We start from the raw sequence: 18123 nt of genomic DNA on the forward strand, positions 1-18123 counted from the left end.
CACACAGACACAAACACACACAGACATAAACACACAGACACACAGGCATACAGACACACACAAACACACATACAAACAGACACACATACAAACAGACACACACACACATACACACACAGATACATACACACACACATACAGACACAGATACACACACACAGACATACAGACACAAACACACACACACACACAGGCATACAGACACACACACACAAACAGACACACACACATACAAACATATGTGTGTGTGTGTGTGTGTGTGTGTGTGTGTGTGTGTGTGTGTGTGTGTGTGTGTGTGTGTGTGTGTGTGTGTGTGTGTGTGTGTGTGTGTGTGTGTGTGTGTGTACTGGTTCAGGGTGGTTCCCAGGCAAATGCCCATCTCCACCTAAATCATTTAAAACAGAAAATCTGTAAAGTGGACCTGATAAATAAAAAGATAGCTAAGAAATAAGAAGACAAAACATATTTTTGAAAAGAGAAGTAAAGTAAAAAAAAAAAATTTTAAGTTAAGTTCATAATCTAAGCTAAGTTAAGTGTATAAACGAGAAATATTGAATAGGAAAGAATAAAAGTAAATATAAGAGAGATGTTTGTGAGTGTAGTATGTTGTTTATGTCAGGTCACTTTACCATCAGAAAGCAGCTGAACTCTTCATCTGCAACCTGATGCCCGTCCCTGGCACGTGGAGCCGGACGTGGTTCTGTCTTTAAAAGCTGAAGCGCCAAAGCGCAATTAAACACTCAACAGAGAGAGTGCTAGACTGTTGAGTGCCAGCTGTCCAGCCTTGGGCCGCTCAAACCCAAGAACTGAACAACAGCTGAACAAAAAAAAAAAAAAAACCACTTAAGTGGTCCATGCCCAGGAGCCCCAGACCCGACCAAAAGCTTCCAAGCCCTGATGCCATCAATGAAGATTCTGGTTGTAGACGGCCAATTCAATGTCCGTGAGGTTTCGTATGATAGATCTTTTAGGGAACACAGCATTTGCATACTCTTGTAAGGCCTGCAAGTTGTTAACTCCTTGCACCAATCTATACGTTATCTTCATTAAAATTAGCTATCTGTTTTCCCAAAAGACACCGTTCAGCATTATAATAAGGACAAGAGAACAAAATATGCTGCCAAGTCTCTGCCGCTCCACAAGAACACGATGGATCCAGCTCCAACCCTCGAGAATACACTTTATCTCTGATCGACCCATGACCTGTTAGCAGAAAACTGGTATACATAGACGGACAGAACCACGATGACACCAGTTTAGTAATGGCAAAATCTGCCACAGGAATGATCTTCCTGGTTATCTCTCCCATCTCTGAAGAACTCCACCGTGCTCTCCATATTCCGACCAACCCAGTCCAAATTCGAAGTTTCTCCTCCTTAACTGTAGCTGTAAGATTCAATGACATCCCTAGATATTGTGCAGGAATACCTTTCCGCATCGCATACATCATTCCTCTATAGACCACATATAAATCCAGAGGTAACAATCCAGCAATCACCTGAAGTGCCACTGTAGACACAGTCCGTGGTGCATACAAATAAGTCAGTATCATAGAACGTTGCAACGACATTAACTTACATTGGATTCTGGCCTTGAACACATCCGCAATCCATACACCGGCAGCATAAGCAATAATTGGTAAAAAGATCGTCTTGTAATATAAACTCATAGTTTTTTTACTAAGACCCCATTCTCTTCTTGAAATTCGTACAACTGAGTAAATAAACTTCTTTATTTTGTCATTCAAATGTGCAACATGTAAATGGAACCTCATCCTATCATCCAGTATCACCCCCAAGTACTTAAAGAAGCACTGCAGGATCATTTAGACAAGACTTCAGTTATAGCTCAGACACAGCATGGTTTTGTTAAGGGGAAGTCTTGCCTGACCAACTTGATTGGATACTATGATGCAGTCACAAAAGAACTGGATGCAGGGAATAACTTTGATATTATATACTTGGATCTTAGAAAGGCTTTTGATACTGTTGCACATGGAAGACTGCTACACAAATTGGAGCAGTGTGACATTGGAGGCAAATTGCTGCTATGGATAAAGGGGTGGTTGAGGGGGAGAAGACAGAGAGTGGTAATCAATGGACACTGCTCATCGTGGACTGATGTTATTAGTGGAGTCCCTCAGGGCTCAGTGTTGGGTCCATTATTGTTTTCTGTATTTATAAATGATATTGATGATGGTATATCGGGCTTAATGTCCAAGTTTGCAGACGATACAAAGGTTGGCAGGGTTGTCAAGGACACTACTGACACTATGCTGCTGCAACAGGATCTGGAAAGGTTGAGCAGATGGGCTGAGAGGTGGCAAATGAAGTTTAACATTGACAAATGTAAAGTACTACACATGGGAAACAGCAACCCCAGAGCAACGTATCAACTCTGTGGTACAACACTGACAGTGGTAGAGAATGAAAGGGACTTGGGGGTGGTTGTGCAGGCAGATATGAAGTTCTCTGAACAGTGCAGACGGGTTGCAAGAGTAGCTCATGGAGTATTGTCAATGATATACAGGAATTTTTCCAGCAGGGATAAGGAGGTGATTATTCCATTGTATAAGGCGATGGTCAGGCCACACCTAGAGTACTGTATACAGGTCTGGAGGCCTCATTTCAAGAAGGATGTAGAGCTGCTGGAACGAGTACAGAGAAGGGCAACAAGATTAGTGAATGGAACAAAGGGGTGCTCTTACGAAGAAAGGCTTAAGTTTTGCAAATTACAGTGTCTGGAGACTAGGCACCAGCGAGGTGATCTGATAGAGGTGTATAAAGCCTTGAATGGTTTAAGCATGCTCAATGCTGATGGGATTCTTCCTCTAGCTCAGAAAAATCACCTGAGAGGGCATAAATTCAAATTGAGGAAAGACAGATGTAGGATAGACGTGCGGAAATTTGCCTTTAGCCAGCGCGTGGTTGGTTGGTGGAACAGACTTCCATCCCTTGTGGTGGAGGTTGATAGCCTAAATAAGTTTAAGGCTCAGCTGGACAGGTATTTTGAACGAAGAGAGGGGTGAAGTGGAAGTGGTTTTTTTTTTTTTTTTTTTTTTTGGCTGATTCTGCATAAGCTTGCTTTCTTGCATCAAATGCCTCTACTAATGCTAATGCTAAATGTTGGACACAAAAGGAATTTGCCTTCCGTTTAACACTACTCTAGGTGGGCGATTATAACTAAAATGATTTTTAAATACCATGAATTTAGTTTTTGTGGATGAAATTTTCAACTTGTTCAAGGCAGCCCAATCAGCAAGGTCCACCAAAACTTCCTGTATTCTATGCTCCAACACAATTCTAGATCCACCCGGGACCCCCACAATCAAATCATCCGCGTTCGCCACACGGAAACAACTTATAGCTAGAGACCTCTGCAACCACTGATCCAGTACGGCATTCCAAAAAATTGGACCCAGCACTGATCCCTGTGGACATCCTCGGCCTACATAATAGCTATACATTAGGTGCTTCGCACATACATACCTTTACCAATCTATCTCTAAAATATGAACGTATTACTCCATATAAATACCAGTCACCGCCAGACCTCCTCAAAACACTCAGAACACTCTCCCACACGGAGTCAAAAGCACCTTCAAAATCTACAAACACAACCAAAACATATTTCTCGGAAGAGGACTTCACATGATTAATTAATGTCAATATTGCCTCCTCGGTCGAATGACCCTTCTCGAAGCCAAACTGAAAATTCGATATAGCATTACCAACAGTCAGGACGTCAACTATTCTAGGAAGCAATAACCTCTCGAACAGCTTACCGAGGTTTGATAAAAGCGAAATTGGCCTATAAGCTCGAGGATCGTCACAAGGCTTTCTGGGCTTGTGTAGAATCTTGAGAAGAGCCACTTTCCATGATCTCGGGAACACTCGCTCCAACAAACATTTATTATACATTTTGAGCAATACATCTGGGCAGACCTCAAAAAACTTCAACACAATTTTATTTTCTAACAGATCCAACCCTGGACATTTTTTAGTGTTCAACCTCGCCGTGGCTATCCCCAGCTCAAACAACGAAAACAAACTTATCTCCGATGAACCATCATACACCAGATTACTCAGACGTATTCTGGCCTGATCAACTGTATCCGACTCCAACACATCCTCAGGAAAAAGTTCCCCAACTATCCGTTGAACAGTACTAAACCAATCATCAGTTTCCACCCCTTCAGTCACCACAGTATTGTAAATTTCACCTCGTACCAACTTATCCCGTGATATTCTGTAAATTAGACCCCAAGGGTCCGAATTTCCCACCTCCTTGACCAATTTCTGCCAGCATTCCTGCTTGGCTCGAGCAATTTCTTTGTGATACTGTCATCTTAAAGATCGATAATTACCAGTGAGCAACTCCACATCCCGCCCAGACAGGTGTCTGCCTCGCTGTAACTCTCTTCTAGCCCTCATCACCCTAGACCTCAAAACAGTCAGTTCGACTGACCACCATGGTACCGGGACTACTTTAGATTGTTTTCTTTTAGCACAATGCAATGTGGCTTGAAACAAATGGTACTCAACGTGAGCTACCAACTCTTCCGCATTCAAATTATTCAGGGATAATACAAATTCATCATTGTACACTGATTTCAAATAACTACCAAATTTATCCCATTTAACTCTTTCCATAGAAAATCTTCTCAAAGTACCAGTTCCGAAATCCCTCCGCATATTATCAGGAGCAACACAGAAGGAAATAGCTCTATGATCACTGTTCAACAAATCAGAATGCACATCCCAATTCAGTATTCTCTCCGCGTACCCGAAAGAAACAACAGTCACGTCAATATTTGACTGGCCGTGACAAGTAGAAAAAGTAAGGCTTATCTGGTAAATTCTGTACACTTAAATTGTGTGTTAAAATCAAGTCTTCCAACAGAGATCCATGAGAATCAACAACACCACTATGCCAAAAATGAGATTTAGCATTCAAATCCGCAGCCAGTATCAGTCCCCTCCCAACAAACCTCGAACAAATCCTATCCAGATGATGCAAACAAACCAGAAAATCTGCCAAAGGAGAACAATATGCAGAAACCAAACAAAAGGAAAGATCCCTCAGCGCCACCATCGTGCATACTATATCTGCAGAACATCCATTAGTAATGGCCGTCAATACAATATCCCGATTCAAAACCACCACAGCTGACTTTGGAGGAACATCTGTAGCAGCAAGAACTCGGCATGACGACGGGTATCCCATAACCTTGTATGCATGTCCTCCCACTTGGGCCGTATAGTATGGCTCCTGAATACAAACCAAATCAAACTCACCCTCAAAAGCTGCAACACGAATTTCATCAGCTACAGCACGAGACCGTTGTCGGTTTATCTGCAAAACTTTTAAACCTGTGAAGTGATTTAAGTTCTCTGTGGTAGATTGAAAATAATTGTCATTACTCATTATATGTTCCCTGTCTGTCATCTCAACAACTCTGATATATTCTGGACACTTATTGTCTCGGACTGAGTGATCGTGGTCGCGACCTCTCCTCTTACAGTTGATACATTTAGGGGAACTCTCTTTGCTGGGACACAGCATAAATATGACCACTATTTGCACAGTGGCCACATGACACCGTTTTATGTGAACAGTTCAGCGAAGAATGGCCATAGCCAAGGCAACGAAAACACTTGCTGACCACAGTAAATTTTCTAAAACGGTGTGATCCAAATCCCAAAAAGATTGTTGTTCTTAAACAAGCATTTATAGAGACGAGGGCTAAATCCTATAATCCAGTTTGTAACATTTGGTCCTGAACCTGAATTAAACCTAAAGGAAACCTCTTGATTAACCTCCTCCTGAGTAACATTAAAATCCTGAAGGTTTTTACAATACAAATCCTCAAGTATATCCTGTTTTGTGAGATCCTTGGGAACACCATAAATTAAACAGTTGGATTGGAAAACTTAGGTTTCTCAACCGACAAACCAGCTTGTTTAAATGTTAAATTCTCGGTTATCTTGCTTACGTCATCTTCGCAAATTGTCTCCATCAGAACTGCTTTGTTTCGCAATAGACGAATATTTTTAATTTTCATGTTTTTGTACTCTTTTTTAAACGCCTCAGTCACTGTCGATTTGACGCTCAGACTAGAGTCAATCTCACAGCCTTCTGATGGACGAAAAATATCGATGTTATTAGGGTCAGACTGGGATTCAGGAGCCCCGCGAGCACTCTCGCAATTCCCGACTGACTTCGATAAAACTGGTTCATCCTCTCCAATCAAACCACTTCCAACAACCTTTGCAAATGTTTTATATCTAGGATTCAAACTTACTGACTCGGTCTGCGTCTTCAACAAATTACTAAAAAGTTCCGCGCGAGTCTCAAGCTCAGCTGAGCGTACCTTTAAGCGCTCATTGTCCACTAGTAGAGTCGTATTCACTGCTTCCACATCTGCCAAGAAGCCCAAGATGCGACTAGCAGCAACAGCAGTAACCCCGCAAGATTCGGAAAACAAAAAATCTGTGAGGGCTTTTTTAATCCTTGAAACCGCAGAACATATTCCAGAGACCTCCTGGACCCGTCCAGAAATGGGACACACACACACATACAACCAAATACAAACAACAAATAGCTGCTGCTACTGTCAAAGAAACTCCAGGTGTGTTCGACCGTGACCGCCAATCCATGCCGTGTCGGTGTCACGCATGCATTGCGACTCATGGTGGAACCTTCGAGCATCTGTTGTAACATCATGAAATGCATCCATCTCTTACTCCATTGTTAATATTATGTTAAATAAATGTTTGCCACTAATCACTGTCTTGTGTCATTTCTGCTTCTTGTGCCTCTGCTACTACTTTCCCGTAACGTTTCCGGTTATTGGTTCCTATGTGATTCACATTCCTTTAGATGTTACATACTTCCCCTAAAACGTTTGTAGCAATATTTTTGAGACACCCTGTATATAGAAACACAAGCACACATACAAACATATATACAACTGCATGCACATATGTAAAAACATGCACAAACATATGCACGTATATACACACACACACGCATATATATAAACACAGGCCCAAACTCATGCACATATATAAAAACACATACCCAAGCTCATGCACATATATACAAACACATGCACAAATATAAAGTTCGCTGAACAGTGCAGACGGGCTGCCAGGGCAGGTCATGGAGTCTTGTGAATGATGTATAAGAATTTTGCTAGCAGGGTCAGGGAGGTGATTATCCAGTTGTAGAAGGCAATGGTCAAGCCACACCTAGAGTACTAGGTGTGGTGAGAGTACTATCTCATCAGGTCTGGAGGCATCATTTTAAGAAGGATATAGAGTTGCTAGAATGAGAACAAAGAAGGGCAACAAAATTAGCAAGGAGGAACGAAGGGGTGCTCTTACCAAGAAAGGCTTAAGTTCTGCAAATTGGAGTGCCTGAAGTGTAGACACCTGCGAGGTGATCTGATTGAGGTGTATAAGGCCTTGATTGGGTTGAACAAGCTGAATGCTGATGAGATTCTTCTTGCTCCAATTAAGAACCTGAGGGGGATTCAAATTGAGGAAAGATTCAAATTGAGGAAAGACAGTTGTAGAATAGATGTGCAGAAATTTGCCTTTAGTCAGCGGGTAGTTGATTGGTGGAACAGACTTCCATCTTTTGTTGTGGAAGTTGATAGCGTAAATAAATTTAAGGCTGAGCTGGACAGGCATTTGGAACGAATGGAGGGGTGAAATGGGAGGGGTTTTTCTTTTTGGCTGATGATGCATAAACTTGCTTTCTAGCATCGTATGCCTCTACCAATGCTATATGAATACAAGCACATGCACACATATACAAACACATACACATATATATAAAAGCACACACATACATATACAAGCACATGTCACACATATACAAGCACACACACATACAGAACACATACACACAAACAAACACATACACACCACACGTACACACACATATACACAAACGGACACGCACATATATGGTCATGGACACACATGCTCAAACACACACACATGGAAACACAAACATACATGGACACACACACTAAAGCCGGATTAAGGATGAAATAGGCCCCTGGCCATATTTAAATTTGAGGCCCCTTTAATGTGTGTGTGTGTGTGTGTGTGTGTGTGTGTGTGTGTGTGTGTGTGTGTGTGTGTGTGTGTGTGTGTGTGTGTGTGTGTGTTACACACATACTTAAAAATACCTAAGTATAATACTACATAGGTATATTGTGAATAATAATTCCTTGATAAAAATGTAAATGGAGAGGTCAAAAATGTTTTGTTTTTTTGACTGGAAAAATAAAGTAATAATAAAAACAATTTTAATAGAAACTTTTAACTTATTTATTGTACAATAAAAAGGTAAACGAATAAAATGAGGCCCTCTCTTTGGATGAGACCCCTGGCCATTGCCAGTTTGGCCGTAACATTAATGCGTCCTTGCACACTTGCATACAAGCACGCACGTACAAACACACATGCACATACAAACATGGACATATACAAACACACATGCACACACAGACAAACATACTCATAAACACAAATATGCACAGACACTCATATACAAACATGAACACACACACAGGCGCCTCCGTAGCCAGGTGGGAAGGAGCAGCAGTGCGTAGCACATGCTTCTTGATTAGACCGGGGTTCGAGCCCGTCACCACCAAATACGGAGGATGCGGAAAGGTCAGGGAATGACCACCACATATCCCGGAGCAATATGGCCTTAGTTGCTAATGCTCCTAAAAACCAAATAACAACAACAACCACACACACAGAATATAAAGAACACATATACATAGATCTCAACTTAATAGCTAATTCATAATGTAAACGGTACCCTCTGTTCACTCAACAAATTTGAGTAACAGAATATTCTAATCAAAGCTCTGTAACTGACTTTAAATCATTAAAGGAAGTTATTATAGACCCAAATACATCACCCCAAACCACCAACTCAAGAGATGTGGCTGGTTACATTTTTAGCATTAGCATTAGTAGAGGCATTTGATGCAAGAAAGCAAGCTTATGCAGCATCAGCCAAAGAAAAAAAAAAAAAAAAAAAAAAACCCACTTCCACTTCACCCCTCTGTTCGTTCAAAATACCTGTCCAGCTGAGCCTTAAACTTATTTAGGCTATCAACCTCCACCACAAGGGATGGAAGTCTGTTCCACCAACCAACCACCCACTGGCTAAAGGCAAATTTCCGCACGTCTATCCTACATCTGTCTTTCCTCAATTTGAATTTATGCCCTCTCAAGTGATTTTTCTGAGCTAGAGGAAGAATCCCATCAGCATTGAGCATGCTTAAACCATTCAAGGCTTTATACACCTCTATCAGATCACCTCGCTGGTGCCTAGTCTCCAGACACTGTAATTTGCAAAACTTAAGCCTTTCTTTGTAAGAGCACCCCTTTGTTCCATTCACTAATCTTGTTGCCCTTCTCTGTACTCGTTCCAGCAGCTCTACATCCTTCTTGAAATGAGGCCTCCAGACCTGTATACAGTACTCTAGGTGTGGCCTGACCATCGCCTTATACAATGGAATAATCACCTCCTTATCCCTGCTGGAAAAATTCCTGTATATCATTGACAATACTCCATGAGCTACTCTTGCAGCCCGTCCGCACTGCTCAGAGAACTTCATATCTGCCTGCACAACCACCCCCAAGTCCCTTTCATTCTCTACCACTGTCAGTGTAGTACCACAGAGTTGATACGTTGCTCTGGGGTTGCTGTTTCCCATGTGTAGTACTTTACATTTGTCAATGTTAAACTTCATTTGCCACCTCTCAGCCCATCTGCTCAACCTTTCCAGATCCTGTTGCAGCAGCATAGTGTCAGTAGTGTCCTTGACAACCCTGCCAACCTTTGTATCGTCTGCAAACTTGGACATTAAGCCCGATATACCATCATCAATATCATTTATAAATACAGAAAACAATAATGGACCCAACACTGAGCCCTGAGGGACTCCACTAATAACATCAGTCCACGATGAGCAGTGTCCATTGATTACCACTCTCTGTCTTCTCCCCCTCAACTACCCCTTTATCCATAGCAGCAATTTGCCTCCAATGTCACACTGCTCCAATTTGTGTAGCAGTCTTCCATGTGCAACAGTATCAAAAGCCTTTCTAAGATCCAAGTATATAATATCAAAGTTATTCCCTGCATCCAGTTCTTTTGTGACTGCATCATAGTATCCAATCAAGTTGGTCAGGCAAGACTTCCCCTTAACAAAACCATGCTGTCTCTGAGCTATAACTGAAGTCTTGTCTAAATGATCCTGCAGTGCTTCTTTAACCAGTGCCTCCATTACTTTTCCTGGAACAGAAGTTAGGCTCACAGGTCTATAATTACTTGTGTCAGCCTTTGATCCTCCTTTGTGAATTGGGGTCACATTTGCACATTTCCAGTCTATGGGTACCTCCCCTGAGTCCAAGGAAGCTCTCATAATTATGGCTAAGGGTTTGCTTACTTCCTTTGCTGCCTCCTTTAATATAACTGGATAGATCCCATCCACCCCGGGTGCCTTTCTTGTGTTTATCTTCAACAGTTTCTCCTCCACTTTACTCCCAGTTATTTCAAGATTCTGTAGCTTACTGCTAGAGTTGAATACACCTCTGGCATTCCCCTCGCTGAATAACTCCTCATGTGTGAATGTCGATGCAAAATATTCATTTAGTTTGTTAGCTACCTGAGCAGGATCATCAACACTTGACCCATCAATATCAAGTGGACCAATCTGATTCATCCCCTTACTTCTAGAGTTTACATAAGTAAAGAACTCTTTGCTGTTTTTCTTTGCATCCCTTGCCAAGGATTTCTCGTAATCTGCCTTCGCCTGGTTGCATATCAACTTGTATCTATCATAGGCTTCTGTGTCATGTGTTAATTTGTATGTATCCCATGCATTTTTCTTCTCTGCCATATGCCTCATTAGTTCATCTGACATCCATTTTGGCCTAAACCTTGAACAATATTTCTTAGTTTTTCCCCCCTTTTATTTAACATCCCCTGAAAACAGATGCCAAGAGAGAGGGATCACTCTTTTTGGGTCTATTAACAAAAAATCTCTTTTAATGTAGTAAAGTGTTACTTATTTTTATTCATTAAAATCTTTTATCTGTAGCACTTAATGCCCTTTTTTCCAGCAAACTAGATATAAATATGTAAATTTTATATTTCTCCTTAAAAAAGAACAGTTTAAACAACTGATGAATATAGACACACAGACAGACATAGCACTTTTCAAGAAGTTTAATAAAACTGTTAGCAATAAGCTAAATATAAAAATAAATGAAATATTACCTTGTTAATTACGTGATTACCACCAAAACGACGAACAAATTCTTCTGGAGTTGCAACAGTCAGATCTTTTGCTTCTGCATGTAATGCATCTCTCTCATGTTGCAATAAATGAGCTCCTGACATAGACTGCCTTTAAAAAGAATAAAATATCAACCTTTACTCATATCATTTATTCAACAGTTGCCAGGAATAACACCTTTTAAATCTTTGAAATTCTGGAAAGTTTAACCAGAAATCAATATTAACAATGTATGTGAAATTTACAAGTCCAAAAAGGCACTTAACTGCTTTCTATTCAACTTCAATTTTGGATTCAGAATAACTTGTATTAAAATTAAAACAATCGTACGTCCTATGTCTAATGATTCTTCTCATACTTGTAAATGAATTTTACAATTCATTTAGATGAAAAATGAATAAGCTCTTTTACAAAAAGCACCAAAAGTAAATTATCACTGAGCTAAAGTTGCTGTGATCAATCATGATTCCATTACTAGACATAACTTCATTGCACGTGTTAAAGAAATCATCACTCGATGATTTCACATCATCGGATGTTTAGGGGGGGAGGAAGAGAGAGAAAGAAGGAAAAAATAAAGATAAGCAGATATACAGTATACAAATGCACTTGATCTATTGAAGCTTCATTTGAAATTCCAAGACTGAATTAAAGAAAATATCCCTTTCAGGACAATACCTCATTTGTAATCCAAAGGAAGTAGTTGGTGCTGTCTCATCAGAATAAGACGCAAAAAATCCACAGTTCAACAATGGAATCAGTAAAATACCAGCTTTAATGATATCTGAACAAGACATGAGGTCTTGGGAATGCTGCAAAACAGAATTTACCACCTGGAATAATTTATCTGAAATCATAACTTTTGCTGCAATTTTAGATATAGATTTTCTGTGATCACACATATAGAAGTGACATATATGGAAGTAACAGATTTATGATAATCTCAAGGCAAAATTAAAAGTAATTTAGCTCTTGCTATTTCAGGCAATGAATTAGAGCTCTTTTAGAATGCTGTAGAAAATCTTAATTAAGAATTTTAATTATACACATACTTGCCTATATATATATATATATATTAGATGGGTAGGAGTGCTGACCTGACATGTGTAGCTACACTGGAAAAAATTAAAAGTGGCTGAAAAATAAAAGTAGATTACCTAAAAAATTATATAAATAAAATTAAATGATTATATAAATAAAATTAAATTTTTTCTTTAACTGGAATCAATTGGTTTTAATTTTAGCTTAATTTTGCATTTTACTCATTTATTTTAGTATTATAGTATTTTTTATTTTTGGTTTTGTTTTTTTTTTTTTTATTTCTTTTTCTTCTCTGTCGGGCCAGCTATGATATATATGTTTGGTCGCTTTTTGCCTGCCACGTATACATCATAACAGAAACAGAGGCCTTGCTTATTGCTGTGTTTCCTTTGGTTTTGGCTGCTGGCCCTTGATGACATAGTAAAAATCTTAGGACCTACAGCATTAAGTGCCATTTATATATTTTAATTTAATTTTATTTATATAATTTTTTTAGGCAATCTACTTGTTATTTTTCAGGCACTTTTAATTTTTTCCATAGTAGCTACACCTGTCAGGTCAACACTCCTACCCATACACTTATCTAATCTATTTGCCTATATTTCATTAGGGTTGCTGGGCATTTCTGCTATCACTAGCAGTATCCCAAGATCCATTATCGTTTTTTTTTTTTTCGTTCTTTTTTTTTCGTTCTTTTTTTAGACATTCCATTTTATCACTCCAACCTATTATTGGTCTTTAAGGTTGTCACAGACATTCTCTCAGATATGCCAGACAAGCTGTACTTGCTACCTGGAAGTCTAAAGCACTGATGGAACTGATATTCGGTTGACATTCAAGTCAAGTGGACCCAATTTGAGTCCAGTCCAGATGGTCTGTGACACTCAAATCCTCTGCTTGCACCTTTACAATGGTGGGACTGTTAGTAATCCTGGGTATAACCTCCATGCACAAGCACACTGTGGGTGACCACCCAGGTGTGAACCAACATAAGCAGGGGTCGAGGTGTGGCGACTAAACCACATGGAGGAATGCTGCCACTCTGCGTTACCAGACAATACTAGGCGGTAGATGACTCTCATCAATCGGTGCAATACCACCACTCTGCTTATTGGAGGCTTGAAGTGGTGGAACCCATGTTTAGTCTCCAGAGCTAAGTTCCGGTCAACCTTTCCCCACCTCTTCCATCATGCAGTACAACTGATAAATTTTGAGCTTATGATGAACATCATGACGAGATCCAATCTTCCTTACATTTCGAAGGTACAGCTCTAAAACGGTGTACTAACTAGCGGCCGGCTCTTCGCAGGCCAGCCGCTAGTTAGTACACTGAACTGAACCTATTGGTAACTCTTTAGGAAGCTTCCAGATCAACTAGTGTATAATCTTGCTACCTCTACTCTGCCAGATAGTGACGGGGAGTCCGAGTAGTGTGCATGCGGGGGAGGGTTTGTTGAGGCCACGTTATGTCAAGGAGCTGGATATATTCTTACCATGTGTACGCCATATCCAAAAATTTCATTACTTCATACAGCATGTCCCCCCCCCCACTTTTTCTTACTATTGAATACACCATGAATTGTTAAACTAATAGAGTAGGCTTATCTGCGAAAAGATCTAAACCTTCCAAACACTTCCTAGTTCATTTCACAAATATACGTGGACTCAATTCTAATCTCAATGATGTCCATTTCCACTTGCTGTCTGCCAAACCCCATGTACTTTTTCTGACAGAATCTCAGTTATCGGTTGATTCAACTACTGCTCATCTCAGATGCCCAAATTATTCACTGTATGATTCCTTTAGCCACATGGAGACTAAACCACATGGAGGAATGCTGCCACTCTGCGTTACCAGACAATACTAGGCGGTAGATGACTCTCATCAATCAGTGCAATACCACCACTTTGCTTATTGGAGGCTTGAAGTGGTGGAACCCATGTTTAGTCTCCAGAGCTAAGTTCCGGTCAACCTTTCCCCACCTCTTCCATCATGCAGTACAACTGATAAATTTTGAGCTTATGATGAACATCATGACGAGATCCAATCTTCCTTACATTTCGAAGGTACAGCTCTAAAACGGTGTACTAACTAGCGGCCGGCTCTTCGCAGGCCAGCCGCTAGTTAGTACACTGAACTTAGCCTCAAAGGTGGTACTTCTGCATATCTCCATTCCGATATTCCCTGTCAGAGACTTGGTAATTTAGAATCTCCTCTTTTTGATCTTCTCTGGTTTAAAATCTCTCTACCTCATTCTGTCATATTCATCTGTTGTCTCTACCATTCTCCCAACTCCACTAATCACTTGGAGCTCTTTGACTTCCTATCTTTGCAACTTGACTTTCTCCAGTTGAACTTTCCTAACAGTGAGGTAATTTTCCTTGGTGATTTTAATGTTCAGAACTCCAGCTGGCTTCCATTTTCTAGTCACACCAACCCAGCTGCTCAAGATGCTGAGGCTTTTGCAATTACTAATGACCTTGCATGGATTGTTCATTTACCTACAAGGATACCAGACAATCCTAACCATATTGACCAGACGATCCTATGTACTGCTGGAGTTAAGTTCAGTTATCAAGGTATGTGCATAAAAAGATTTGCAAATGAATGCATGATTGTTTGTTGCTTTATCTAAAGGTGTGATGATGAAGTCTTTGTGCATTTCTAGCAGTTTTTGTTTTAATTTAGCTAAGTTATGGTATTTGTGCTGGTTATATATATTTGAACTAGGAATTGAACTACCTATATTGGTCAGAAATCTCATTTCCACAGGACCTTAACCTCTACAGATATATAGATGACCTCATAGTATTCAACTGCCCTAATTTCATCAAGGATTATGGACACTTATACCCCAATGAACTCATACTGGAAAAAATAAATAACATTGATACTACAGCCCGTTTCCTAGATCTGGATATTAAGTTAAAGAACAACATAGCCTCCATCAACCTGTACAACAAACGTGATGCATTCAACTTTAATATAGTCAACCTCACACAATAGAATTCAAATATTTCCAAAGGAGTACATGCCAACGTTATTCTAGCGCAAAGCATCAGGATAGCAACTATTTGCAGTAATAATGAAACAGCTATTGATAACATCAGGATATTATACAAAAAACTTATAAACAACCATTTTCCTAAAGCATATCTTACCATCACATTAGTAAAGCCCTTAACATCTTAAAGCACAAAAAACTAAAAGATATTAATATAAATAGCATTATCGGTAAATGATTATTCCCATACACATCAAGTATATATATAGTGTAAATACAATACACTAGACTTCTGTGGTGTCTTACAGTCTGGAAAACTCGTACCCACCAATTGGCCTATCACAGTGTATTAATCTTGTAATTATATTCAAGCTTAACTTTATTAAATTATATTCTAGCTTAACTTTATTTCATTATACCACTCATTTACACAACTGACCTTAAATACATAATGCACTCACTCGCAGACATTCATTCCTCGCAGACATTCATTCCTCTAGGAACAGGTTTGCAACCCCGAACCACCCAAGCCCTACTACTTATCTCTACCATAACCATCTTTCTACTTTACTAGACTCTACTTCATATGTCCTGTGAGCCATTAGTATACCGAACGCAACAGCGGGACTCTATTTTCTAGTTTAACCCAATCTATTTTTCGCCTTAACAAAGTTTAGCTGCCTTCTACTGCTACTTTGTCAGCTATTATATTTCTTAACTATCCTAGGCAGTTTGGACATCATGCATTTAACCTAGCGCATCATCACCGCCCATTTCATTTAAATCAAAAACATGCACGATAAATATATATATTTTTTTAACGCTAAGAGCCGCTAGCGTAACCACACATAAATATACTGGTAACCTGCCAAATCAGTCAAAACGTTTGGCTTTACTTTTTTCATTTTCTTAGTGTTTCACTTACTTCTGTAAGGTCATCCATGATCTGTATGCAACACTTTTATTAGCACACTAACGTTAATTCAAATTTAGTAAAATTATATTCAAAATTTGTAAAATTTAAAAATTAAAATTGTAAATTACCACATGGCTTTTCACACGTGAACCTATGCATACAGAACATGTTGGAAACAGAAGAGCATTGCTGTCTTTTTCGTTATTTTGGTGGATGACCTCTGATGATGACACAAAAATTATGAAAGACACTGCAATGTTATTTCCACCTTGGTTGTTTTTTCAAAACTTTTTTCAAAATTTATTTGGTATTGTTTCAATCTGTGAAAATCTTATCGTTTTATTTTCCAGTTCATTCCACCCCTCCTTTCTTTCACAACATATATCGCTCCCAGGGTATACTGTATATTCGCTAGTTTTAATTTTATACATAAAGCTCGTTAACATGTTCTACCTACAATATTTTATACTTAAAATATTTTATATATACATATATATACTATCATTGAATTATATTAAGTTAATTATAATAAAGTGAAAATAAATTAAATAATTAAGCATTCATTAGAGGCAGCGACAGGCAATTCCTCCATATGAAGCTGAAATACATCCAATATTTTAAATTAAATAAAATAAAACATAAGCCAGTAGTATGGCAAAAACTGTAGAGCAAAAATTAACATAAAAATAACCCAAATAAACAAACGAACGAAAAACAAGAATAGACATAAATAGTAGCCCAGAAACCCTTGTATAATTTCAAACTTTAAATCCAATTAACAAAAACTATACAAAATTTAGGATAATGCCAATTACTTATTAATTTAGCGGTACCCCCCCCCCCCCGAGAGGTACCAGTTCCGAAAGACGTGAAATATCACCAAAAGAGGGTTAAAGGAACTGCCAAACGATAACAAAATCAAAATAAATTAAAATAAAATAGACTGACCATCATGCCCCATATCGACAGAGGACCACGAGGCCAATAATGGTCATGGAATCGCTGCATTTCAATCGCTACACAAATCGTCACAATGGCGAAAAGATTGAAGTACCAATTCACCCTCCCTCCTCTGATCGATCCACCAATGCAGAGGATTTGCACGGCGGTGGTCCTTATGCAGCGAAAAAAATAAATTATAGAACAGACAGCACTCTAGAGCAGAGCCACACCACTGACATACTGTAAGCTGAATCAGCTTATATAAAAGAAAAAAGTAAAATAGATGGCGGCACGGGCGTTGCTAAATTAGCATAATGACCCATTACTATTGAATTATATTAAATGTTGACGAAAGTTAAATTATAATAAAATGAATAAATAATTAAGCATTGCTTAATTGTAATGCAGCGATTCCATGACCATTATTGGCCTCGTGGTCCTCTGTCGATATAGGGCATGATGGTCAGTCTATTTTATTTTAATTTATTTTGTTATCGTTTGGCAGTTCCTTTAACCCTCTTTTGGCGATATTTCACATCTTTCGGAACTGGTACCTCTCGGGGGGGGGGGGGGGGAGGTACCACTAAATTAATAAGTAATTGGCATTATCCTAAATTTTGTATAGTTTTTGTTAATTGGATTTAAAGTTTGAAATTATACAAGGGTTTCTGGGCTACTATTTATGTCTATTCTTGTTTTTCGTTCGTTTGTTTATTTGGGTTATTTTTATGTTAATTTTTGCTCTACAGTTTTTGCCATACTACTGGCTTATGTTTTATTTTATTTAATTTAAAATATTGGATGTATTTCAGCTTCGTATGGAGGAATTGCCTGTCACTGCCTCTAATGAATGCTTAATTATTTAATTTATTTTCACT

General features: G+C 39.1%; 1 protein-coding gene across 2 annotated transcripts in view; it reads right to left on the reverse strand.

Annotated features, from left to right (window-relative positions):
• The window catches only part of ACC (acetyl-CoA carboxylase), a 1497654-nt gene that overhangs the window by 1430543 nt on the left and 48988 nt on the right, over positions 1 to 18123 (reverse strand). For both annotated transcript variants that reach the window (XM_090383551.1, XM_090383552.1), the window contains one exon: positions 11323 to 11452. In XM_090383551.1, the coding sequence (XP_090239677.1) occupies positions 11323 to 11452 (130 nt within the window). The remainder of the gene's footprint in view (positions 1 to 11322; positions 11453 to 18123) is intronic.

This window comes from Mastigoproctus giganteus, chromosome 10 (assembly GCF_048544385.1).
Source record: "Mastigoproctus giganteus isolate SK-2022 chromosome 10, ASM4854438v1, whole genome shotgun sequence".
Classification (NCBI taxonomy): domain Eukaryota; kingdom Metazoa; phylum Arthropoda; class Arachnida; order Uropygi; family Thelyphonidae; genus Mastigoproctus; species Mastigoproctus giganteus.